At 44.4% G+C, this 26,925-nt stretch overlaps 2 protein-coding genes across 3 annotated transcripts; both read right to left on the bottom strand.

Annotated features, from left to right (window-relative positions):
- Positions 1-20,974: 20,974 nt before the first annotated feature.
- LOC108094065 (bifunctional endo-1,4-beta-xylanase XylA) lies at positions 20,975-23,241 on the bottom strand. Of its 2 annotated transcripts, XM_043208047.1 has the most exons (4): positions 23,151-23,241; positions 22,747-23,073; positions 22,326-22,683; positions 20,975-22,157 (listed from the first exon to the last, which is right to left on the bottom strand). In XM_043208047.1, the coding sequence occupies exons 1-4, from the start codon at positions 23,202-23,204 to the stop codon at positions 21,043-21,045; spliced, it is 1,854 nt and encodes a 617-aa protein (XP_043063982.1). In that variant the 5' UTR covers positions 23,205-23,241; the 3' UTR covers positions 20,975-21,042. The 2 variants fall into 2 exon arrangements, with proteins under 2 accessions (XP_043063982.1, XP_017049995.2); XM_017194506.2 differs by having other exon boundaries at positions 20,975-22,683.
- A 532-nt stretch (positions 23,242-23,773) lies between these two features.
- On the bottom strand, positions 23,774-25,008 carry LOC108093663. The gene is made up of 3 exons (XM_017193843.1): positions 24,947-25,008; positions 24,225-24,557; positions 23,774-24,166 (listed from the first exon to the last, which is right to left on the bottom strand). Exons 1-3 carry the CDS (start codon positions 24,992-24,994, stop codon positions 23,825-23,827), a joined length of 723 nt encoding a protein of 240 aa, XP_017049332.1. The 5' UTR covers positions 24,995-25,008; the 3' UTR covers positions 23,774-23,824.
- Between the last annotated feature and the right edge of the window lie 1,917 nt (positions 25,009-26,925).

The following is a 26,925-nucleotide window of genomic DNA, read 5'->3' as shown; positions in this document are numbered from 1 at the left end:
TGCATATTAATAATAAATGCTACTATAATTATCTTTATAAAAACGAACTAATTTCGATTGCTTTTTCTCTGTGTGGCTAAAAAGCGAGTTGAAAGCTGTGAAAATATTTGCGAGCCTTCAGCAAGGAGCAGATGGACGATACAGGATGGGGCAAGCAGAGGAGGAGCTGGATGAGAACCCGGATCCAAAGGAGAACTCTCAGCGCCAGCTGTCAGCGGCTGCCAGAGCAACGATGTCAATTAGTTTTTGAAGCGATGCTGACCTCCTTGGAGCAGCACCTCCACTCCTCCGTTCTCCTCCGATTCAGATTCCAATTCCGATTCCTCCTCCGCCTTCGCATCCAAGTTAGCTGTCCTTGTCCTTTGGCCGAGTCAAGTTGGCTTTAAGTTAATTGCACAAGATTTCAGTTTGCAATCGCAATCGCAATGCTGCTGCTGTTGCTACTTCCGCTTCCTTTCGCCCGTTGCCAGTTTTTAATCAAGTTAAAAGTTATTTTTAAATGGAGTGCGAGCAAAATATGCGAGCGCAATGCAAATATCACAAAGGGCCTCCATCTGTGGCATCATCAACTGCATTTCAGCAGAAAGAAATATTTATGTAGGTACTGATTATTTCATGTGGCATTCGAGGCCAAATTGGTTTTGCCAACCGACTGGCCATGCCTCGTTAATGCATGCGTGTTTTTAACTGTTTTCGTCACATTTAATTTGTGTGAAATTCATATGCCAAGTTGGGCATTTTTTCGCTGGCAAATAAATTAATTACGCTCGAAATGTATTCGATCGTCCACATTTCAAGCCAGTCCAGCAATTCAATTTATGAAATGCAAAGTAAGAGTTCCGGAAATTGTAGTCCATTTTATCGGAAAGGGTTTTTAAAAACATTTAAAACTAAATTTTTGTATTGTTGAATTAACCCAGAAACTTAAACCAAGAACATTAAAAATCCAATCATTTATTATAACCTTTTTTGTTTATATTGTGCAGAGCATTATCTTGTCGGCTTCCCAATTTTTCCCTCATCTATTGTTCGGTTAAATAATATTTATATGCCAGTTTTTTGCCCACCTGCCTACTGTTTTTCATTTGTCATTGGGCTTGCCTCTTTTTTATAAATTATCTTTGACAGGGACACAAACAACCTCACACCCATCGAGAGTCTCGCAAAGCCGAAGCTATTTTAGGTTCTTTACACCTGCAAAGAGCCTTTGATTGATGATACAGGTAATTGATAATGCGCCTCGGATACCTCAGCTCACCTTTTCATCTACCCCCAGCTAATTGGCTCCTAAGTAGGTGATGTTTAAAAATATTTTAGCGGAGCATTCCCGTACACCTTCCTCATTTCGGAGCGGGTCTTTGGCTAATTATGCACTCAAAGCTTAGTCAACGAGCTCGTTGCGAGATGGTTTGAGCTAATTAGGGCGTCCAACGTTAATTGCAATTTGCCCGAACGCGGGAGGGGGAAATTTTCCAACGGGGGATTGAGGAGTGAGGAAAAGGGAGAGGGATAGGAAGAGGAAAAGGGAAAGGCGTTGGGAAAACTCAGTTTGCTGGTTACGAGATGTCGCTCAACTTCTTCAGCTGTTGCTGTCGTTTTGGCCGCGTTGTCACGTTTTTGGTGGCTGCGCTTCTCTATGACTTCATTTCTGAATGCCACAGATGTTGCACTTGCTATGCGATTTGCACTTACGTGAGAATGAGATGGAGAGAGGGGACAGAAAGAGATGGATGCCAAGCACTGAAAAATCCATGTAAGCTTAAGTTCATTTGCGTTGCTTAAATTTAAGAGAAAAATACCAAAAATCCTTTCTTCTCAGTAATAATGTACTTCGTTAAATTTAATTTGAAATTTAATTTCTCAACATCTTTGCTATATTTTTCCTTCCGTGCATAAATAAAAAGAGATGGCTGCCGATGTAACCGAACCTTGTCTGCCTTTTCTGTCTGAGCCAGAGCCGAAAATTTTCTAATTTTCTACTGCAGTGATTTCGCATGCATAGAGAGTTGCATGCCCCGCCCCCGATGATCCCACTTTCCACCGCCTTTCCCGCACTTCCACTATTTCACTATTTTCCGGCCCTTTCCCGGGGCGAGTTCCACTGATTTATGCGCATCAATAAGTTCTCTGAGTGCGATACTTATGCGAAATGTGCCGCAATGAGACGTGGACTCGCCCGTGGCACGTTCGCCTGCAGTTGCTGTCCACCAGGCCGCCAATTCCCCAGCTCCTGGCTCTTCCCATTCCCTACATTTCCACCTCCTGCTGACTCTGTTCCAGCTGCTAAAATAATGATTTGCATTTCGATTTGGGGTTCGATTTCGATTCGGATTTGGCCGAGATAGATGGGTGGGAGAACGAGAAGAATGGCTCAGCTTGCTGGCAGGCTCTAATGAGAGTACACTACACAGGGAGAAAATGTTACCTCAAAACAACTTTAATACCTAGCATTCTATAGAAAAATAAATAAATAAATAACCTACATTGCTTTAATAGTATACTTTTGCCAACATAAAAATCTTTTCATCTCCCTTCAAGCTCTACATATAATCATCCTTCCATATAACAAGCCCATATTAGGGCTTTAATTGCTGATGCTACGACTCCTTCGGTAATTTATTACACGTTTATGAATATATTGAACCGAATTCGGAATAGAAATAAGAAATCAGAGGCCCCTTTTGCCGGGGTGTACCCTAAACGACTTATCGCTTTCTGGGGGGCGAAAAGCCAACTGCCCAGCCAAATAATTCATTTTCGCCTCTTTGTTTGTTGGCCACGTTTACGGGCCTCGCTTATCTTAATGGGTCAAAGGTTATGGCCGGCCTTGAGATGAGACAGTCCGAACTTCCGCCGAGCGGCATGGCAAGCCACAAACCACCAAGACAGACGTCCTTTGCATTCGAGCGGCGCACCACAGTGGGTCCATAGACTTTGGCCAGAGATTAGGCGTGCTTATGAGCAGATTTATGGATCGTCAGCGGGAAAACCTTTTAGCCCCCATCCCCCATCTCTCGGCACTCGGTCCTCAGACCGTTTCCTTATTCGGTAATAAACACACGACTGCAGAGCCAGCAATTTGGAGTTCCATAAGCGGCGTTTAATTAATTCGAAAATTACGTTATTTTCGACTCCGGCCCCCTTGGCTCGAGCACTCAGACTCCAAAGTCCGGACACACAAAGGCTAAGAGGCTGCCGGCTGGCTGGCTGCTCATTTGCTAAATCAAGCACGCGCCACTTAAATTTTCATTAGACTGCTTTTCCCCTTTTCCCGCCTTCCCCGCTCTCCGCCCCTTTCAACGGGAAAAAGAAACCGCAGCAAGGTGCGCACTTTGTCTTAATGATGTTAAAGTGAATTTAAACTTACGTGATTTCTACGTGAGCTGCAATATTTGCCGATGCAGTTGCAGTTGCCCTGGCAGCTGCAGCTACACCTCGTATGACTTTCAGAAAGGTGAGTGAGCTTAGGGCGAACGGAGTTTCCCCGAGGGTTCTGCCGAGTCATAATTCTGATTCGGTCTCATCATTCAGCCAGTAAAAGAGATTTGGCACATGTGCTCACGTCTGGGCCATAAATATTGGAGTTAACTGGCAGCTTGGCAATGGCATATTGGCAATGCCGGGGCGCCAGATCAAACCATAAATTTAACACGTTTCAACATGTGCCAACACACAAACGGTAGTGCAATTGCCCACGGACATTCGCATCGCATCGCATCGCATCGCATCGCATCCCACATCGTGTCCCACATCGCGTATACGCAACGTTGACACGCGTTAAAGCTACTTTAACTGGCCCGCGATGTCATACGCAAAGGCTTCTTGCTCCCCGCTGACGTTTCTGTTGAGGCATTTAATTTGCTGAAACATCCATCCGCCCACTTTCACCTGCCGCTGCCACGCTATTTAGCCAGTTAAATGCTGCCAGTTGGCCAAATCGAAGAGCTATTCGGTGTGTTCGCATGTGTGTGTGTGTGTGTTCGACCGCAGAGCCAGAACCAAGGCCATTTCATCGAGCACCCTCGGCGGTCTGTCAGCAGTTCGCTGTTCCGGCAGCCAAGGAAATACGACCGGCACTATTGCACAGCAAAGTTTTCTAACAGAATTCATAAGTAAGTTACTAAGTGGAATATTTAAAAAATAATATCAGAAGAATGTACGTGTTTCCGCCAAATCTAGGTTTCTTATTCACGGCAACGATTTAACACATTCTAAATAATGCATCGAACCACAATAATCACTTTAAATAAATTGGTTTCTTCCATTCAATATTATATTACCTTGACAATTAATTACTCACGTTTGAAAATTTATTTTCTATAATTTAATAATTGATTTATGTGCTGCGATCTCTGCCTCAATAAACCTAGAACTTTTTCTCTCTGTGCTGCTGCGTTTCCTGTTGCTTCGGGGCTTAGAAGAGGATTCAGGGGGTTTCGGGTGGCGGTGGCCTCCAATTCGCTTAGTTCAGTGCCATGCAAGTGGGTGTGCTTAATTCCGTTTCACTCGGGTTAAATACACACATTGAGAGCGACCGCGGGAGTGGAGGGTAGGCGATGGGGAGGGAAAGTGGGTTTAATCATGGCATCGCACTTGGGAAAGGGATTCCCGGCTTAAAATCGGATTTGCCACGCCCAAGCGACGCCCAGCCAAGCTTATCGAATTGTTCGCATTATCGTTTAGATTTTAGTGGGCCAAGGAAATTAATTTTGAGAGTGGGCCGGGCTGCCAGCCACCTGACATGTAATTACTAAGCTTGCCAGCCGCCCGGAGCTTGCGGCATCCATAATCATCGACATCGAGGCGAAGGAGGAGGAGTAGGATGTGTGGCAGCTGCTCCGTCGTCTTGACTCGAAAATTTTGCAGCAATCTCGTTAATTCGGGCCCAACAAAGGCATTTCACTTAGGCGCACAATTCGCAAAATCCCCCGGCGGACTCACAAAATGTATACCATATACATTATGCCCGAGCGCCATACATTATGATTGTTTCATTACGGCTGTCGATAAAACGGCAAGTGCTATGACAACAAGCGGATTTGCGGCTAAGACGGCCCGAAAACATGCTTACTGCCTTCGGAGTCTTTTGTTAGTTACTTTAACCAAATATTGCCATTATTATAACGAGTATTTGCGGGACATTGCCAGTTCGATTATGTGAAAGTTGGGCTTAGGCAGAGAAATCAAAACAAATTACCGCGATCAACAACAATTGTCATTTGTTATCCTATTAACGCGGCCATATCCTGGGCCAACATCCGAGAAATATGGCCTGGCCCAATGACAGCATGGCCGTACATTAGTGCGGCCCAGAATTTCCAAGTGATAAAGCAATAAAAGCCAAGGGACGAGGCCGTCACAAAACTTTCCAGCAACTCGACCACAGAATGTACTCCTAACATGGCTATTTCTCTGACTACACTCGTGTGTTGTGCTCGGTGCGTGATAAATAAAGGAGCATAAATATCCGACAAATTTATATAAGTGGGAATTATGTTCGAGTTGTGATAATCAGCAGCAGATGGCAGGCATTGCTGGTGAGTGGGATTCCTTCATGAACAAATCTTATTGAGTAAAAGCAAGCTGCTTTACTCTCAATTATTCCTGAAAATGTCCCCACAAAATCAACGAATTATTCAACTGTAAAGATTGGTTTACTTTCCACAAATAATTCACCTAGAGTTTGGAACAATATCTATACAAAAAAACATTATTGTCGATATTAGATACTTAAGTTTAACAAGAAAGGAAACTATTTACCCTTCCCGTCACCAAATTTGTCGAACAAATACATACATCAATTTTTTGCATTTTTGAGAGGGGATAAAAATGTGAAAAAATAGAACAAAAATCCAAAACCATGTTGCAAGCATTTTGAGATATACCAATCCAAAATCGGACATCATTTAGAAAAGTTAAAATTTTCCGCAGTCTCTTACTACGTTGCAAACTTCTGAATGAAATTATAAGACCCTCTGCAACTGTATAGAAATGTAAAAAACATCTAAGGCTAGCATTCAATATAATTTATTCCTGGTTAACCCATTAAAATTTGCATTGCAAATGTGCGTATGAATATAATAATTGATTTCTACAGAATTCATTTGATCCACCTTGCGTCTTCCCATTATCCTTAATGCCTCTCTCACCTTGGCCAAGTGGCATTCGCAGCAGGTGTGCTATTGGTCATCGTTTGCGATTTTAATGGACTCCATAATGCCACAGATAAGTTGTGCAAAGAGCAAACAATACGGTGGCGCACCTAAGCAAATGCGAGAGTGTCGAGAGCAGAAAAGCAAACAAGCTGATTAACAAATAATGCAGGCAGCCACACCACGGATGTGCAAATACATCGAGCGGAAGTATTATCCTTGCAGCTGGCAACCGCAACGGCAGGACATGCATAAACGGATTGAAATGGAGGCGGGAATTGCGATGGGGACGGGGACGGGGACTCGCATCGAGTGCGAAGCCATCAAAATTGCACGCTACGAATGGCACTGTAATGCGAGTCCCAGTCTGGATATTACCGATACGAGTATGCACATTGAAGAGCAGCCATAATTGCGTCTGAATGGCTCTTGAATGCCAATCGCTTGACTCGCAGCTGATTAGAGATAAAGAGTTGGGTCGGGCGGGGATCATAAAAGAACCCGGAGATATAGTCGCTGATGCATGAGTATCTGAACAACCCAGCAGGTCACTTCAGCTCTCCTGTCCGAAGTGAATGCGAGTGTTTGATTGATTGAGGATGAGCTCTTCTCAGGGTCCTGTAATGTATTCATCTCCAACTTTCCCCCGGGAGCATCTTGGATCTTGATTTATACCGTCTAGACTGGCTTTGCGTCCAAAAATGTGTTTATAATTCGTTCGGCTGCCTTTGTTTGTTTGCCACGACGACATTAATGAATAAATGCATGGAGGAGGCTGTCGCAAAATGCAGATTACTTGCGAATTTGTCACTGACCCCGAGGCCCGAAAACTAAAGCCACTGAACCGAGCTCGGTCCTCCATTCACAGATGACCAGTCGAAGGGGTCAAACTTCGGCTGAGGTATTTTAATTGGACTGCTGGAACTTGGCCAACTTCGGGGAAAGGGTCAAGTGCTTCATAATAAACTAGCGGCTAATTTACTTGGGTCGACATCAACTGCAAAAGCCACGCAGACACACGGCCACCTGAAGTTATTTACCGACTGGCGGCCAGCGGCTAACAACTTCCAGTTGAATCGAGGAGGTGCTAACCCCTGGCAATTTATGTGTTTCATTATTAAACTTTGCCACCTGCCGCATATTTAGCAACAATAACAAAAGCCAAAAGGCGTCCTGAACACACACACACACTCGGCGCAATTTATTGGCCAAACACCTCGGCCAGAGCACTCTACAAATGACTGGAGGGCTAAAAGCAACTGAAAGAGAAACTGAAAATCAATTGAATTGTAGATGCGGGCTAAACATGAAAGCAAACATGGCCCAAACGACGCTGGCCCAAGTAAATAAAAACATCGTAAAGCCAAAGACCCCCTTATTCTTGGCCTTTTTACACACACGATTGAATGCGCAATTTATGCGGCGTAATTTATGAAAACAAAAACCGGAAACAATATTTCTGCTGCCCCGTGCTAGCAACTCGGCCATTATCTACTGTCCACACACGCCCAGCTCAAGTCGCAGTTATTTATGTGGATGCAACACGGCCCAGAACAATGGCGCTCTGCCTCGGAGGCAGAAACTTGCTGCCTCTGGCCCTCTCTTCGGCCCACAGGGCGTATGAGCATTTATTGGCCTTCTCACTCGCTCGGTGTTTTGTTGGGTGCCACTTTAATTGCGGGTTGCATTGCAGACGCATTTGCATTGCTGATTGCCAGGCTTGAAAGTCTGAGCCACTAAAAATGGAGAAGGTTTCGAGTACAGAGAGAATAAATACGGGGTAAGTTATGGAAGTAAATCAATTTAAGTACAAACTTTAATGAGCTATTAGAGCTATTAAATATTCGGGATCGAACAGGATATATAATATAGATAACTTAATTAAGAACTCAATATTTTCTCTTCGTGTTCTTTAGATTGTCAGGGACTGGGATTTTTGCTCATTGGGCGCCAGCAGCAGCAAAACTACTCGCATAAACAATTTCCACAAATGGCGGCTAACAAAGTGATGCTTTAGGCCATGGCTATTGTGTGCCAGTAGTAGCCCCCTATCCCCTTAACTCCCTTTTCCCCCACAGAAGTTCCAATCGCCTGGCCGGGCAACCACCGCAGTTTGCTAAGTCGCTTTCCGCTTTCCGTTTGCGCCTTGGCCGTTTCCTTTTATTATTTTGCAGCCCTTTTAGCCGACGGGGAACAGAGTCCTGTTTGCCCTGGCCAGAGAAGCATAAAAATCACGCACTCACAAACAAATAAAATGCTGACAGCATATATTTCCGTTTCCGTTCCGGCTACAGTTTTCAGTTAAACAAATGCCCCGCATATGCGGCCCACTTTTCCCTCTCCTGATTTTCCGCTTTTCCCCCTTTTCCCGCCTTTCCCCTTTCCACTTTTCCCAGTGAGTGTGTGCCAGCGGATGTATTACAATTTGGAAATGTCTGTGAAACGCACATTTATGACAAAAGGGATAACTTATCCTTAGCCCGATCCCTTCGGGGCTATTTGTTTAACAGAGTTCGCATTTTTATTTTAATGCTAATTCGGTTGGGCGACCCAACTGCACTAAATTAGCAGCTGGAGATCGTAAAAAGTGGTGGGGGGAACTAAATCGCACTTCCGCCGGAAGTGGTTGAGGATATCTGCTTCTGCTTTCTGCCCGGGATTTTGTCTTCTTTCTATTTTTACGATGGCTTCGATTTGATTGACGCAAAGTTGTTGGATAAACACACTCCACCCTGCCGCAAAAGTCCCCCGATTTCTCGATTTGCCCCATCCCCCAGAAATTTAATAGCTCGGCCTGCCGCAGCCAGGCTTTGGTAAATAAAGTTAATTAAATTTAAATATTTGTGTTGTGCAGCCCTGGTGTGATTTCTTCTCTCGTTTTTTGTTTTTTGCGTGCGGGAAAACCGCAGCAATGCCATCCACCTCCCGACAAACTTTCAACTCACCCAATGCGGCGTTAAATTTTGTTATTGTGTGAGTGGCTGCGCGTGCGTGTGTGTGGGTGTGTGTGTGCGACACCCCCTCCTGCATAAACAAAAAAACAGTTTTCGAAAATTTATTACGAAATAATTCATAAAAACGCAAGCAGACGCGACGGAGCATTGTCAACCGCCACCCGCCACTAAAGAGGCGCCAGGTGAGCCGTGCCCTCTGACCTCAAACACCATTTCGCCCACAAGGCACACACACCAAAAAAAAAAACAGAAACAACAACAAAAGTAGTCCTGCTGTGGACAGTTAGCTAGTGTCAGCTGCCGCACTGAAAAAAATGCACAATCAAACATACACATACTTAAATTAACTTTCACCTGTGTTACTTTGATACAAAATATTTCTTTATTATCTTTATTCTTAATTGTGATACCTAGTGTACACTAATTGGTTTTATTTATTTATTTTCTGAAGTTTTACTTACCTTATTAAAGAAAAGTGTTTGTGGATCTCTTCACTTTGGAAATTATTTTCCCTTTTAATACTTTAAAATAATTTAAAATCGATCACATTCGAAGAAGATTACAACTTGAAGGCCCTCTCGAAGTACAATGACCCCCTTTAAGGCAGTGGTCTGCTTTAGGAGCCGAAAAAAGAGCGTTTTTTCAACAATTTTTTTGAAAGGGAAGGAAATGATTGCGGTAAACGAAATTTTGAGACGATATAATATTATATTTAAACTTTAAAAAACAATTTTTATTATTGCAAATAATTGATATTAGCGGAAGTTGTAACGATTTTTCTGGGGCGCCTAGAGTGTGCACTTGTTAATCGGTGCCGGTGATAGAGTTCGTGCTATGCATCTGAAACAGTGGAACCAATTTTTGTTTTACTTTTTATAAGTTCCTTTTCTATATGAACTAAAAAAATTCCGAAGAAATGACGAAATTCCAAATTTTTTCTAAGTTTGAAAAAAAAATTCACTTTTTTGGAAAAAAAGTTCACTTTAAGTTGCAAAACAAGTAATTTAAATAGTACTTTTATCCATTTTTTTTAGTTCAAATAGAAGATAATTCAATACTGAAGCTAGATCACTTTGGTTTTTTTCGATCGGACATATATTTTTTTTACTATGACCGGCACCGTTTTTCAAGACTTGTGAAAATAAAAACTCGAGAAAACGTGCTGTAAAGTCTGCCCGAGCATACGAACCTGCCCGACGCTCGGCCACTAAAACTGATCTAGCTTCGAAAATATGTCGAATTGGCCTCTAAAATTTTGAACACATATTCTTGGATAGTTTTGGAATCGATTTAAGACAAAAAAAAAAAATCGATTTTTTGACGTCTGTAAAGCAGACCACTGCCTTAAACGGCATATTTTTGTCGGGTGTAAAATGTATTGCCAGCAAACGGACAAACATAAGCGGCTGGCGAAAAAGAAAAATTGTTAAATTTATATTTATTTTTATGGCTTGGCTTTGTTTCAGACACAGGCGCAGACTGCCACGCCCTTGTGCGTGCATGACCGCCCTATTTTTCATTTTTTTATTCCCATCATTCAGCATTTTAGTGAGTTGGCAGCATTTCAGTTTCGCCGGCTTTCAGTTGCTGTGCGCTTAAATGTTTGCACTTTTTCGTTTGCCATTTTAAAAAATATTTGGGGCCCTTTGTTTGGCACTTTTTGGTTATTTTCCTGCATTCCGCGCCGCACATTTATATGCAAATGCATGTGTGTATTGGCACAGTTTAACTGTAGCGGCTCCTCTTTATGCGATGTAGGTATGTGTTATTTTCGGCCCCCTTTATGAGCACTTTTTTTTTGGTTTATTGGTACGACCGCTTTTCACATATACTCACTCGTACACATTGCCACGGGTTTTCCTTTTTTGGCTCTCTCCCCGTTTTGCGGGTCAGCAAATGTTTGCGGTTTTACTTGTCAATTTGAAGTGCATTAAATGGACCACCACCCATCGGAAAAGGTGTCGGGTGGCAGTTTTTCACAGCGCTTTTCGCAGCGCTTTTTTATCAGCTACAGGACACCCAAAATGTCGAGCTGTGCGAATTTCGTAGGTTCAATATTTCCAGCATTTTCCGTCGGGTTCTTTGGTTCTTTGATTATTTTATAGCAATTAAAGTTGAATGCGGATAAAGCATTTATTGCCAAAGGCAATAAAATAAAAGCGAAGTTTGATTAAATATAAAGGCATATGACATAGTAAGATAGCATCCTAAGATATTTAAAATTAATAATTTAAACTCATTTTAATTGAAAATTTTGCAAGTGAAATCGGATTTCTGTGAACAAAAAAGCCCATTAACGCTTAAGTCGACAAAAAACTGCGGAAATCGCTCGTTTTAACACAAGAACGTGGGGAACACAACCCATTCGATTAAAATTTAACCAAAGCAATCCCGTATGTCATCCACAATCCGCTGGCTGTAAAAAGAATTGTTTTCCAAATTGTTTGACGGTTGCCAGATCAATGCGAACTTGGGGGAAAAGTACTTGCAGAACGCACTGTTTGAGCGGACTGCCAGCTCCACCCAGAGCACTCAAACATGATTGAAAAATTATACTGTTGCCAGGAGGAGCATATACATTTGTGTGTATGTACGTGTAGTTGGGTTTATTTCCGTGGGTGGTGGCTTCTTGGTGGTTGGGTTTATTTAACACTTCCAAACAATTCACGCGGAACTGGCAGGGAAAAAATAATGCCAAGCAAAACAAGAACAAGAACAGCAACGCTGTAAAAACGTGCCAAGATCCCCCGCGCACTTCACTTTTTCATGTTCCGCCAACGAGCTTGCAGTAAGCAGCAAAAATTCAACACTTTGTTAAAATGTCAAATGAAACATGTCATTTATCATGGCCGCTCTACCACTCGAGTCCTGCGACTCCAGCGCTGCCTTCGGGTTCTTGGTTCTGCGTTCTGCGTTCTGAGTCCCGAGTCCTGAGTCCTGGTTCCTGTATTCCGGGAACTGGCACTCCCAGTCCGCCTCGAGTGGATATATCCTGTGCGCTCTTATCTGTCCTAACAAGCGTTACGTTTTCGGCAAATACGCTTATGCCGGGCGACAACGAGTCGTCGTCTCAGCGCGACGCCAGCTTCTGCCCCAGCTACTTCTTGCTTCCTTCCGCCGGCAGTCGGCAGTCGGCGGGGAAAGGGGTGGGAAAAACACTGAGGGGAAAACCACAATCCCAAATGTGCTCGGGATTACGTTAAAAGAAATCCACAATTCATAAAATGCATCATTTACAAGGTACGTAAAGAAAAACATTTGTTAAAAAGTAATAAAAAGTATAAAGAATACCATTAAAATCCAATTATCATTTACAAGATACATTACAAGATTAATTAATTTAATTGGAATAACAGTAAGCTGTCTTTTAATAATTCCAATATTAGTTAAATCTATCCCATCATTAAGTTCTTAAAAGAAGCTTAGGAATTTAATCAAACTCTCTTGCTCTACTTTTCGTTGGCACAATAAATTGCCCTCTTTTTCTTACTTTCCCATATTAGGTCACATATTTTTTTGCAGTGACGCTCTTGCTGGCGTTGACATTGCTTAAGTGCGGGGCCAACCTTTTCGCACTCGACAGCGGCGCTGAAACATTCTCTGTGATAATTTTTGAGAGCGCGCTCAAACTGAAACTCAAACCGAAACTGAAATGCGCAACCAGCCAAGGGCACCCACACAGTGCCCGCTAAAACTACACGTACGCCACCGTCCACCAGCCGCCAGCCACCGGCCCCGCCCCTTTCGGTGGGCGTTGGCTGTTTGAATGGGTGCGGCATTTAAAATTGAAACAAATTGTGAATGATGCAGCAAAGGGAGGAAGGTTCGGAGAGTGGAGGACGGGGATGTGTGCTTTAGGATGTGTGTTTGCCGACTGCCGACTGCTACTCAGGCTGCAATGGCTCCCATGTTTGCTCCCCCTAACTTGCAGGACCTCCAGGAGGAGTCCTGTTTGCCAAGGCCCCTCCACTGGGTGCTCTCTGCGAGTCCTGCGGAGTTGTGGGTCCTGCGAGCAGGCAGGACAATAAACCATAACTAAGTGTGCTCGGTAGCTCCTCGCCACGAAGACCAAACCGTATCCTCCTGACCAAGCCAAACACATTGAGACTCTATTAGGGGGAGATGAATGAGTTGCCAAAGTGGTCAGGGCTTCATACCCCACATTTATTCAACTCAAAAAACTGCTGATGCAGGTGGGTTGTGCAGTAGAGAAAGTATATTCTTCTCTGAAGTGTTTCAATGGGTTCTAATTGTTTAAACGATGTGAGGGAAAAGAACAGAAATGTTGATAGGGTTTATTAAATCCGTATAACTACCTAAAAATTTAAAAGAAAATGTAACAGCAAGCATAGGGTTTTAAATGAAAGATAAAATAAAATAGAGCTTGTGCTTGAAGATACATACATTAAAGATATTCAATATTAGCCGTAACATATAAAAATGCCACATGAAAACTCGTTTTTACCATTTTCTCTCATTTCCATCACCATTCAAGCTCATTTGATCTAATCTCTAGCAGTTCCATTTGCCATTTTGATACGCCGTCAGCTGATTAAACCCTTTTGCTAAGAGGGCCAGCTGGATGCGTGTCGGAAATAAATCGAAAAACTTTATTAATCATAAGATGCTTGTGTGCCAGTGGCAGCAGCCGCAAGTTACTCATACGCCGTGTTGAGCATTTAAAATGCTGTTCCCTGCAACTGTGTGTGTGTCTGTCTGTTTGTGTGTGTGTGTGTGAGCGTGAGTGAGTGCGTGCAACGTAAAATTATGGCACACATTTATCAACGTTTTAAACGCGCTGATGACAATCTGCTTGGCTGCAATTTAAATATGCAAATGACAGACACCGCGTGACGAAAACAGAGGGGTGAGTACTGAAAGGGGAGGGGGAGGCGAGGGGGAGGGGGGAGCGCAGATCAGGAAGCGGACTTCGCATTGTTGGGTGCGCTGCAGCCCAGACTCCTTTGCAGTCCTTTTCCCTCGGTTCCCATGGATGCTTCTTCTTTAGCTGCGTCTGAAGTATGCACGTCAACGCATTCTCTGGATCACTGGAAGAAAACCTTAATTTATAAAAGATGTTCATTTTAATACTGTTAAATACGTTATACATATTATTTCATAAAAATGTATATTGAAATTGCTACAGATTGCATAAACGTTGTTCAATAGACTTCTTTAGATCTTACAAAAACTATATACTTTCTACCAGTGTCGGCACATATTTTCGAGCGCACTTAACTGGTTTGCCGCTGGGGTCCTTGGGCGGTCCCCTCCCACCATTCCACCATTCCGCCTGCTCCTTGGCGCGCCTGGGTGTATGCAATAAAAATGGCTAGCGAGCAACAATGCGACTTGAAGGCAGCAGGAATAGCCGGAAAAGCAGAAGTAGAAGCAGAAGTAGAAGCGGCAGCAGAAGCCGACTCCCCATCGAATGTAGATGCTGAATGCCATGTTGACCTCGTGAACTTTAATTACAAAATGTGCTCTGTCTGAGCCCCGGGATCTCCGGCTGCTGCTGCTGCTGCTGATGCTGCTGGCCAACACGAAGCGGGGGAAAAGTTTGGGCGCTGGCAAAGCCGCATAGAAAATATGTAAATCATAATAAGCGGCGTGCTCGACTGACATCCGCAGAGCTATAGCCATAGCCATAGCTATATAGCGTAGCCATGGCTATATGGCTTCGCTTTAGTTTCAGCTTTAGCTTCAGATTCAGATTCAGCTCCGGCAAACCGCAAATTAAAAATTTCTGCACGTCTCCACATAAAAAACTTTTTTGCTCTTCATATTTTTCTTCCTTTAGCTTTCTTTTTATATTTTCCTCCTCGTACTCTTTTCCCCATTCTTTTTTTTCGTTTAGTTTGTGGAGCTGGCAGTGCTGTCGCCGGTTTATTTCCTTTTATATTGCTTTGCTTTATGCACACACACACACACACACTTATGAACACACCAACACACACACACATGGACAGCCCCACACGCATCCTCAAACTATTACATATGCAATATGTGCCTGCCTGGCACTTCAAAGTTTAGCTTACATTTATTTGCGTATGTGTGCTTCACTTGAATTGTTATGTGAATGCGTGTGGGTGTGGGTGTGTGTGAGTGTGTGTGTTTGGGTGGGGAGATTCTTTCATTGCGACCCCTTTAACCCCCATCGCCCCGCCCCCTTTTCCGCGTGCAACTGTCCTGGCGCGTTGATTGTGTTTGCATATTATACACGCCCTTTTATGTCCTATGGCAATATGAAATTTATTGTCTCCTTCGCAGTGTTGCAGCCTCCAAGCAGCCTCAACCTCAGCCTTCAGTCCTTCATTCTTCAGCCCTTCATCTTTTAGCCCTTCATCCTTGACAGATCGGGAGTGCTCAGAAGGGGGAGGGGGAGGGGCAGGAGTCAGAGGGCGACAGAGAACAGGACATTGATTTTAATCCCAGTCGGAAGTCGCCTGCCATTCGCTTTACGAGCACAAGCACAAAAGCACAAGCAGGCGAGCACATTTTTAATTAAAACAAGAAAAAACAAAAGACGAACGTGGCAGGCGATGCGCTTTTCCAGCTGCCACAAAAAGGGCCACAAATTGTTGCGCAGGCTGGGAAATCAGAATCTACAAGTAATGCAAGATGGAGATGAAAACCAAATGAAGAAAGAATAGTTAAATGTTTAGCCTTTCACGCTTTCTACGCAGGAGAAAGTTTTCAAGAAACCTAAAATTAAAGGTGGAAATATTTTGATAATAATTTATGGGAAGACTAGAACCAGACATTACAAATGTTGATATAATCCTTAGGCATAACTAACAGATCTAATTAATTTTATTTTCATTTATGTGTGTTCACTTGCTGAAATCCAAATATCTAGTTAAAATTTATTTGGTATCAGATTCGCAATTTGAATAGCATTCTAACCCCATGGCTAAATTTGAGAAATGTGTGCGAGAAAATCCCTCATTCATAGTCGATTCGCAATAATCGGCCTACAGCCATGTGGCATTATTCACTCGTGCCCCGCATAATGACCTCTTGTGTGGCATTTGTTTCATTATGCGACCGTTTCGGCTTCCGCTGAGCCAGCCCGAAAAATAACCGGAGGGTTCGGATGTAAACAAGTCCGCTTCCCGGGCAACGCATTCAGCTGCATTCAGCCGCATGCACATGGCAGCTCTTCACTCGCCGAGCGTCTCGTGTGGCATGCAACAAAATTCGGGCGAATAAAGTGGAGAAATCGGGGAAACAAAGCATTACCGAAAAGCGATTACCCCGGAAAACTAACATAACACGCTAATTTATGTGCACAATTGTTTACACGTTGTTCCATGGCCATTCAATGGCTCCGCTGCCCAATTGTTCGATTGTTTAGGTGTGCACTTTTCCGACTGATTGAATGCCGAGCTGGCGGCAATATCCCTGCAATTATGGTGGGAATCCAGCTTTATGATAAACGCGGTTGCCTTCTGGCCAACACGGCGCATACGTAATTCAATCAGGGACCTATTAAATCGAGAAAACTTTTTCAATATTCGCGGGCATTAAGCTTCAATTTATTTCAATCAGCGAGCGCGCACAATTTGCGTCCAGAGAAGCCCATAAAATTGCAGTAAATTCAACAATTGTAGAGTTCAATTACGAGCCGGCCCGATATGCAGATATAGCCCCCACTATATGTATGCGCGCTTTATTTTTTCGTTTCAATTTCATTTCACGGCTGCCGTTTTACAATTGACAATTTAATGGAGTCTTCCGCAGTTGCGGCTGAGACCGAGAAAAGCCATTGTCTGGGCTTCTCCTGGTTTTCCTTGGGAGAGCCAAGGAATGCTCCCTCATTCCGCAAGTGTTAACCGCTTACTTAGGCCATTATGCTCGCTGGCCGAGGAGACATTGTATTAGGCTGGCAAATTTATGGACGCGGCTTTTATGCTTTAAGGACTTTGGCCAGACTCGAGCGTTAATGGGCGCACTTTCCCGATTTATGGGAATGGCCTGCGGCAAAAGATAAAGATAGAATACGGCGACTATTTCATAGTTAGCAGGCCGAGCTTCCGCTAAGTGTGTAACTTCCTGTTCGGAGTGGTGTGTACGAGTATATCCCCAATAAAGTCACCTGACTTGGCCACGTGGCATCCCGGCCGGATTTTATGGCCTTCACACCTCGCTCACATATTTACTATACAAATTACACTTTTTATTGCATGTGATTTCGGTTCACTCTGCCTTTTTTCTCTCTTTTTTTCGTGTGGCACGTGGCAAAGGGTTCTCCATTTCATCGGGAATTAATGTTTTATTTATATGATGTGTTGAAGCCGATACAGTTGAATACTTGTTCAGTCTTCAGGGCCGTGCAATTGTTTTTATCCTTTCGTGTGCCACAAATTGGAGCTCAAATTATGTGCTTCAGTTTCGGGCTCCGTGAACTTTTTACCGACTGCCTCGGTTTGCGGTTAATCGCACATTTCCATAACTATGCGCAAATTGCAGGGCAACACGAAGGGTAATTCTTTGATTAGAGCCCGCGTGTTGCATGTTGCGTGTGGAAATTATGCTAATTTCCACTGACATTGCACTCGGTAATGCCGAGTGTTTTTCCGTTTGTTAAATATGTATGACATGCTAATGTGCCGCGAACTGACTTCAATTAACTTTGATCGATTTAACAAAATGGTTAGCATTTTCAGCTCAATTAATTTGCTTTGTTTTTCGTTTCTGATTTGTCGTAATTGCATGCGTTTTCGTTCAGTAGTCGAATGTATATAATTATGTCAAGGCATTACCATAATGTGTAATTAAATTCGAGAGCATTAAGCATTTTCTGCTGGCTATTAAGAATTATTTATAAATTATTCAGGCTTACTGCCGAAATTCGCCAGTAAAAATGAGGTTTCAGAACCAAATGAATTTTACACAGTTTTAATTAAGTTTGTTTTTGGGGGATATAGGGGGATAAATAATTAATTTTGTGTTTTCCCTGATATCTTATCTATTTTCTTTTCTTGCTTTTCTAATTTATAGTTTTTGAGGAAGCTGAATTTAAATGTTTATTTAGAGTGCAACATATTTTACAGAGTATATTTATTTTCGTCGTGGCTAAAATATACGGCTTTGGCTTAGCTTCGCCAGAAGTTTTGCATAATTTCGCATATATGCCAAAGTTTTAGTTGTTAGTTTATCTGCTGATGGCGTTAGTTAGAGAAATTGTTATATCCGCTTTCCCTCCACATAGAATAAACCGCAGAACAGAGCGACATGCATATGCAGATTCTAAAAATGAAATTAAAATAAATGGCAAGCGCAAGCGGCAAAGGAAAAAGTATTTATTTATTTGCGTTCCCGAAACTGTGGCGCGCAGCTTTATGTGTTGTCATTAGGCAAATAGTTTGCGGGCTGGCTGTGAAAAACGATTGTTGCACAGCATGCGAGCTGGCAAACGAAGTACGAACAATTATGGCCGAAATCAGGGAATCCGACGCCAGCGATTTGTTTGCATGGATACGGATATACTCGCATTGCGGCACAAAGACATCAATGCTGTTGGGTTACAATGTGGTTGTGGCGTGGCAGCAGGAATGGCAGCATAATTTCGTGGGGCTGGCGAATTTAATGGGTTCATTAGACGAGAGTTGCCTGCTTTTCGGCGACACTTCTCCGCCGCTGCTGCGCTGAAATTAATGCAAAACGTGAGTTTGTTTTTAGCCCGAGCGATCTGCCCGTTTTGTTTTTCCTCAGCTGAAGCTTCAACTTCTACTGGAGCTTCTACTTCAGCTCTTCCCCCGGCTCATTATTCTTGTTGCTCGGGAAATTGTGCTACTGTTATTATAATACTTTTATGCCATCGTTTACCCTCGCTGATGCGGCTGCTGTTGCTACTCTTGCTGTTGCTCCTGTTGGTGTTGACTTAGTCAAGAGCAATTAACATGCAAATAAGGCCTATTAGTTACCCAAACGTCAGCCTGTCAGCTGCCGCCTCTTCCACAACAACCACGCCCACCGCGCACCTTTCGCCCCTCCCCCCAAGCTGCGCCTCCCATTTCTTTAAGGATCCCGTGACAGGATGCTCTTTTTCGCCTGCTCGGGTCGCACTTTAATGACTTACTAATTTCAAGTTCGCCATCTTCTCGGGCTCCTTGGGCAGTATCGTTAAAAATCTTAATTGGCAATTTAGCCGAGTGCCGAGTACATCGTAACGCTCATCGTTGAGTTTAGTGTTATGTTTCGGGGTGCTAGGCGTGGAAACTTTTGATTTCCAAAGGGTCAATCCTTTGTCTTTAATCTAATCACCTAGGGCCGACATTTTTATGAAGTTTCGCCCTGCATTCGGCAATTAATGTTAATTGATCACTTAATTTCGAGCATTTCCATTAAAACTTTTCTCGGTCCGGGGCAAAAGTTAAAGCGAAATGGATTCAGATTCGGACTCGGACTCGCAGTGTGCGCGCCCGCCTTGATTTACATTCCAGGACTCGGGAGCCCAGGACTCTCCTCGTCACCAACACCATCGCACGTTCACACGGTCCCGTGTCCGTGTGCCGCAGCCATGCAAGTTGAATTAACATGAAAAAATATTGACCCACACACACCGGCAAACACACCGGCAAACACACCGATACACACCGACACACACACACACACACATTGGGGTACGCACACGAGCGCGGTGAGTAAAGGTCCTGCTGCAATTTATAGCTGCAGTGCGATGGTCAGTGTGGGAAAATGTTTGAGCACACACACGGCCAGAGGCGTAAATGTAACTGGCAGCTCCTGCGAACCGGTGCAATTGTGTGGGGTAACACACTGGGAAAAAATGTATATGTCACTGCAAAACGAAGTCTGTTAAATGGGGAACACACCATAAATGAATTGATTTTGATAAATAAAAAAATTCATGTAATAACTTGGCCATACTAAGAAATTATTTATATTAATAATAACTCATTACATTTTATAATTATAATTAATTTAATTTATAAATTAAATATATAAATATTAATTGAAAATAAATTAATTCCAATTTCTATTTCTGCATATATAAAGTTTGTATACATTCGCACTATACTTTCTTACCCACTATTCGGCTCAGTGCAGTTGTGTCTGGCGGGGATTTACCCTTCACAGGACACACAATGAAGGTGTGTGCTGACAACGAATGCTGTGGGTGATGATCCAGGTTGATTTATCTACTGGCGCTGAGGTTAAAAGTTTTGCGCATACTTCCATTGTTTAGGTCAGCTTCCCTTTGTGTGGCAGAACCACAGAGCCAGCCTGGCACCACCCCGGATCACCCCAGACCACCTCAGACCACTCTAGACCTCTCTGGCACCACCGAGCGACAATCCGGCCGGCAGACAGGAGGTTATGCAAATGTCAGCCCCCTGCAATTATTCAACCTTTGGCTCTTCGGGCTCTGGGCCCCTGTGATTTCTGCTTGGCCAATAACGTTTATTTAATCCATGATTATTTTATTGGTTTAGCTGGAAGCGAAGCAGAAAGGCTGGCAGCTCATTACCGCACTCCCGACGCCAGATCCTTACTAATTATGGAGCTTCGGAGGTCGTTATGTATGCGGCTTTTTTGCCGTTCCCAAAAGCGAACTACCAACCCTCCTCCCAAGTCGCCCACTCCGGGGCTCAAGGCCACGTCCGGAGTATCGGGAATATTTTGCTGACGTCTCCCTGAAATCCATCATTTTCCCCAGCCGTCTGTGACACGTGGTCTCCACAGCTGGCTAATAAATCTTAATCAGTCCGAACCCCAGTGGGTGGCTGTGGTCTCCATCTAATTTGGCCCACTGCTGCCTCCATTCTGTTGGAGCCATGGCTTATCAACTTATCAACTGGCCCGCATTGATTGGCCCGCCAATCGAGCATAATCGCAAAAAGCTTTTCAATGCTGATAGGTTTATTTATTTATTTTTGCTCGCCCAAAGCTTAGATTACGGCTTTTCCGGTCTAGAAGAGGGATCCAATCTGGCCCAGGAGGTGATCGAACCAGTTTTCCTCGGTGGTGGTTTCGCTCGACGCGGTGGTGGTGGTGCTCTCCCAGGGAGCTTCGGTGGTGCTCAAGAGGCCCCGCGTTGAGTTTCCTTGCCACGGACCTTGGGTGGAGTTCCAGCTGGGTCCCTGGGTCGAGTTTCCTCCCCAAGGACCTTGGGTGGTATTGTTGCCCCACGGACCTTGAGTGGTGTTGTTTCCCCAAGGACCTTGAGTGGTGTTATTTCCCCAAGGACCTTGAGTGGTATTGTTTCCCCACGGACCTTGAGTGCTATTGTTTCCCCAAGGACCTTGAGTGGTGTTGTTTCCCGAAGGAGCCTGAGTAGTGTTGTTTCCCCATGGACCTTGAGTTGAGTTGTTTCCCCACCATGGACCTTCGGTAGTATTATTTCCCCATGGACCCTGAGTGGTGTTGTTTCCCCATGGACCTTGAGTTGAGTTGTTTCCCCACCATGGACCTTCGGTAGTATTATTTCCCCATGGACCTTGAGTGGTGTTGTTTCCCCATGGACCTTGAGTTGAGTTGTTTCCCCACCAGGGACCTTCGGTAGTATTATTTCCCCATGGACCCTGAGTGGTGTTATTTCCCCATGGACCTTGAGTTGAGTTGTTTCCCCACCAGGGACCTTCGGTAGTATTATTTCCCCATGGACCCTGAGTGGTGTTGTTTCCCCATGGACCTTGAGTTGAGTTGTTTCCCCACCATGGACCTTCGGTAGTATTATTTCCCCATGGACCTTGAGTGGTGTTGTTTCCCCATGGACCTTGAGTAGAGTTGTTTCCCCACCAGGGACCTTCGGTAGTATTATTTCCCCATGGACCTTGAGTGGTGTTGTTTCCCCATGGACTTTGAGTTGAGTTGTTTCCCCACCATGGACCTTCGGTAGTATTATTTCCCCATGGACCTTGAGTGGTGTTGTTTCCCCATGGACCTTGAGTAGAGTTGTTTCCCCACCAGGGACCTTCGGTAGTATTATTTCCCCATGGACCTTGAGTGGTGTTGTTTCCCCATGGACTTTGAGTTGAGTTGTTTCCCCACCATGGACCTTCGGTAGTATTATTTCCCCATGGACCTTGAGTGGTGTTGTTTCCCCATCGACCCCGTGCTGAGTGGTTTCCCCACCAGGGACCTTCGGTAGTATTATTTCCCCATGGACCTTGAGTGGTGTTGTTTCCCCAAGGACCTTGAGTTGAGTTGTTTCCCCACCATGGACCTTCGGTAGTATTATTTCCCCATGGACCTTGAGTTGAGTTGTTTCCCCACCACGGACCTTCGGTAGTGGTATTTAGCCACGGACCTTGCGTTGAGTTGTTTCCCCACCATGGTAATTCAGTAGTAGTGGTGGTGAAGTTGGGAGTGGTGTTCGTGTTGGGCCACTGGGTGGTGTTCCATCCCGGACCGCCGGCGGTGGTGTTCTGAGGTGGTGGCAGGGTGCTATTCTGGGGCGGGAGTGGCTGCACCTGGGCGAGGCAGTCGGCTAATTCGGAAGAGGCAGCCTCCAACTTGATGGCAGCCCTCTCGAATTCCCGCAGAATGCAGGCCCTTCGGCGACGAACATCGTACCGATTGCGGTTCACCGAGCTGAACAGATTCAGGACCTATTCCGAAAAGTATCCTTCACTAGAGTTGCAATGGAAATTAGGTATCCAATGTGAACTTACGGCATCCACGTAGCAATCGCGGGTGTGGCGCTCCGAATTACGCAGTGCGCAGCCAATCAACTCGCGTTCGAAGGAATACTTCGAGTAGATGGCGTCCTCGCGTTGCAAGTACCTGTTGATATCCCTGGAGTACACATTGTTGCAGCGTTGGATCTTGTAGCCAGCCGTCAGCAGAATGGCAATGTTGTCCACGGTGTAGAGGGCAGTGCACTCGTCGAACTCGACGAGCTCATCGGCCTGCGGCTCCTGCAGGTTGCCAGTCACGGCATCGAAGAGCAAGGACTGCCAGACCAGCTCCTTGGAACTCTCCGCCGATTTCGTGAACGCCTGCGGATGTATTTGCGGATTATATAAGCTGATTTTCCGGAGTTACTCCACCCCTCGAAAAGGAGGGGCACTCTCACCTGAGCGCCGACGAGCAGCAAGCAGAGCGTCAAAAACTTGCAAAGAACCTCCATCTTGGCGGTTCAAGTCGATTCTGAGTTAGCTGCGCTGGCAGGTGACCATTTTAAAGCGCCGAGCATTCGATTTTCCATATTTTATTTTTATTTATTTTCATTCCTCCTTCCTTAATTGCATTTATCTATTGTTGTTCGGTGGCCCGCACCGCAATCAGCGGGCAGGTGATAAGTCTTAAGCAGTCTAATTGATGATAACAATGAGTGGCCGAAGTGCCGTCACCATGATAAGGCCCTTCGGGTGCGGAACTGGGTGTGAAGTGGCTGAAAGGGGCTTCTGGGTGAGTAACCCCTCAATGGGGCTCGGGAAACTCCAGCGATAGGCTGGTCAAAACATGGGAAACTTTTGCTTGTAAGTTCAAAGGAAAAAATCAAAGTTTTGATTGACAAGCAGATAAAGCAATGCCTGCAATAAAGTAAATAACTGGCATAAAGGGCTTTAAACGATAATGAGGAACATACAACATTGTATGGTGTATGATTATCATAACATAGTTGGTGTTTTTTTGCTTGTAATTAATTTTTAGTAATTTATGGCAATTCTTAGATTATTAAAAAAAAACAATCGGTTAGATCTTTGTGAAATGAAACAGTTTATTGCTGAATTACTAGTTTGAACCCTAGTTGGTCAAAGGCAGCTCCTTGTACTGCTGCTGGGGCATGTCCTGCTCCTCGGGGATCTGCTCCTGGGCCACGTGAGCTGGCCTTATCTGCTCGTACTCCTTGTCGTGGGGAATCTCACGTGGAGTCTCCTGGGGAGTCACCCGCTGGCCGGGGATCTTGGCCAAACAGGAGTCGTAGTCGTTGGCCGCCTGGATGGACTGCACCTTGGCCTCGCTGATCGCCGAGCTGATGCAGTTGGTCCGCTGGGCACTCACTTGGGTCTGGTTGGAGGTGAACTGGGTCTGGGCTTGGTAGGCCTGCGAGTTGGAGGTGTCCAGCAGCTGCAGGTTCTTGTCGAACTATAATAAATTAAGGTCAACAACGGCAATCGTGTATGTGAAGGGCAAACAGACTCACAGTGGACACGGTGCAGTTGAGGAAGAGGGCGGAGTCCGTCTCGTTGCGGCAGGACTCAAGGTTCTGCTGCAGGTTCCACAGCTGGAGGCGAATCTGGCTGACAGTCGAGTTGCTGCTCTGGCTGTAGGCCACCTTGGTGCGGTTGGCAGCCTCCTCGCATTCGTTGGTGGCATTGGCCAACTGGTCGCCGTACTTCTGGGTCGTGTTCAAATAAAGGTTGGCACAACTCTGGGCAGCCGGATTCAGGGCACGGCCCGCGGCCTCACCCAAAACCATGCGGAAAAGAGCCTGCTCCAGACCCACTTCCTCTCCAAATCGTGGCACGGCACTGACCTGGTAATCGGGATAAAATATATTTAAAGAAACAAATTGTAAACTTTGTTCTAATTTTTTCTATTCATTCAAATCAATTTTGTAAGCAAAGAAACTTTGTTTTCGTTGAAATACTTTTTTGTCTCGCATTGTAAGTTATTTATTTGCGATACAGAACGAATATGTTTCTGTGAATGCTATCTTCAACTATAAAATGATAAATGCACTTGTCGTTAGTAATACTTTATAAAAAACTCTGTTGATAAATACAAAATATCTACCCGTTTTTATCAAGTGAAAAGGCTATAAGTGATTAAGTTCAGCTGGTACTTCCCAAGAAAATGCACAACAAGAATGCCAACTTGAAAACTTTAAACATTCTACGAGAAAACTTTGTTTTAGTAACTCACGCTGAACAGGGTCACGGCCAACAGAATAACTCGTGTAAAAAGCTGCATCTTGAAAACTTCAATTGCTCTAAATTTGGTGATTCTGGCAAGCCACAGGGCCTTTTATACTCCAGCTTCTGGGAAATAAGATCCGCCAGGGTCTAAAATTAACCACTAATTGGCAATGCACTGAGATTAGATAGGGGCCAACAAGAAGACATGACGAGTGTTCATCTAATTGGCTTTCTGCAGGGCTAAGACTCATATCCAAAGGGGCTAAGATAGCTGGTTGCCAGCCTAAATGGCACTCCAATCATTGGCCTTGTCGCCTGATAACCCAGCGCACCCCCTTCGGTGTCTGGAAGTCTGACTGTCTGCCTTATCGCCGCCGCATATGATATAAGACCTTATTTAGGCCCCGGTGACTAAACACTTCCGACAATCTGGCAGCTCTCTGGGGAACCGCGATTTAAGCGATCACTTTCAAGAGCCACTTCAGCAGTGATTTTAATCTACCGATTATATGTCCGTAAATCAGCGGATTCTAGTTTGCCTATTCTCAGAACGCCAAAGTGATTCCCAGAATTGATAGAGCGAAAGCTGATAACCAATATTCTTTTGGCTAAGGTTATTGAAAGTAAAAACCGCATTTCCATGAATTCGGTTATCAATTGGCTTGGCAAACCGCATTTGTGTATCGATCTATACACTTTTGACAAGCGAAAAAATAAAAATAAACAGGCTATCTTCTAATTAGCGTGGCACGCACTCAATTCGTGTACATATATTCATTTTTCATGCCAAGAATCGATTGAGAAAAGTGGCTGGGATTTCCAGTGGACCGGCTGCCAAAAGAGTGAGCCGCGTATTTATCAAAAACACACAACAACAGGGGGTAAAAGGGTGGGAAAATGGGGGGAATCCTGGCTCCACGTGTGGAGCACACACACATACATCTTGCGATAGACCAAACAAGATTTATAAGCTGAGACATTGTTCCAAGCACCTTCGTGGAAAAGTCGTCTCAACTCGAGCGATTTATCAAAAGCATAAAGTGCAGGCAGGGCGGTGCCAACTTTTCGAGGTAATGCACTTGAAGAAAAAACTGACTTAAAAAAACCATTAAGAAATATGTGAGGAGATGCAAGTAAAAAATTGTTGCAATAACTTCCTAAATTTAATACATATTGTGTAGCCTAGTTGCTTTATCACTTAAAGTATGTCAGGTTTAAACATTTCTTGAGAATTTTTTAATAATGAATGATTGTCTTTGGTTCATTAATGTTTTGCCCTGAACAAAGCCATCAATCTTCAATAAGCTCAAGAACTAGACAATATCTAAAAATATCAAAACAAAACCAGTACAAAAAGGTTTGTTTATAAAAGAGGAAATGCTTTCCGTATTAGATTGCGTTTATGTTTTCCTAATTTTTTTTGGGTTGGATTTTTTAGGTATTTATCCCAGTGTCTAACTGCCAGTCGCATCTGCGCCAGTGGAACTTCCTGGGCGAAAGATTTAACGGGCGACAAGTGCTAATTTGAATGTGGGCAGCCGTTTTATTTGTCCTGACAGTCGGCAAGGTAAGCCACAAGTCACGGTTCCCTTTCGCTCCCGAATCAGATTGGCTTGTCGCTGCTGGTGTCATATCATCTCGACTTGATGGTTCCTCTTCCCATTGGGAAGTGACTTTTGTTTCCCGGGATCCGGCACTCGGGAACCGTGGAGTGGTGAGTCATGTAATTCGCTTGAAGTGGCTTTACATCGCGGCTTCAGTTTCTGTTTCTGATTCTGAGTCTGAGTCTGATTCTGTTTCTGGTTCTGGTTCGGTTTCTGGCCCTGTTGAGATCTCGAGTGGCTGTTAAGCACTTTCATTACACGGGCCCGAAAAGAGCAATGATTTATGCGAGTTATGAGGGGATACGGCTCGAGTGTCGCTTTAAACACGAGTGTGGCAAGGACTCGCCGAGGACTCCACCTCCAGCTGCGCGCATTTGTTGAC

The sequence above is a fragment of the Drosophila ficusphila genome, unplaced genomic scaffold, assembly GCF_018152265.1.
Source record: "Drosophila ficusphila isolate 14025-0441.05 unplaced genomic scaffold, ASM1815226v1 contig_414, whole genome shotgun sequence".
NCBI classification, from domain to species: domain Eukaryota; kingdom Metazoa; phylum Arthropoda; class Insecta; order Diptera; family Drosophilidae; genus Drosophila; species Drosophila ficusphila.
Note: the sequence above shows the minus strand (reverse complement) of the source record. Positions and strands in the feature narration are given on the sequence as shown.

Excerpts from the sequence above, each read along its gene's own strand:
- LOC108093663 (XM_017193843.1), bottom strand. The coding sequence starts at position 24,994 with ATGCAGCTTTTTACACGAGTTATTCTGTTGGCCGTGACCCTGTTCAGC. Across the intron at positions 24,558-24,946 it reads TGGCCGTGACCCTGTTCAGC|GTCAGTGCCGTGCCACGATT; the intron begins GTGAGTTACTAA and ends CCCGATTACCAG. Across the intron at positions 24,167-24,224 it reads TCAACTGCACCGTGTCCACT|TTCGACAAGAACCTGCAGCT; the intron begins GTGAGTCTGTTT and ends AATTTATTATAG.
- LOC108094065 (XM_017194506.2), bottom strand. The coding sequence starts at position 23,204 with ATGGAGGTTCTTTGCAAGTTTTTGACGCTCTGCTTGCTGCTCGTCGGC. Across the intron at positions 23,074-23,150 it reads TGCTGCTCGTCGGCGCTCAG|GCGTTCACGAAATCGGCGGA; the intron begins GTGAGAGTGCCC and ends ATACATCCGCAG. Across the intron at positions 22,684-22,746 it reads GCGATTGCTACGTGGATGCC|GTCCTGAATCTGTTCAGCTC; the intron begins GTAAGTTCACAT and ends TTTTCGGAATAG.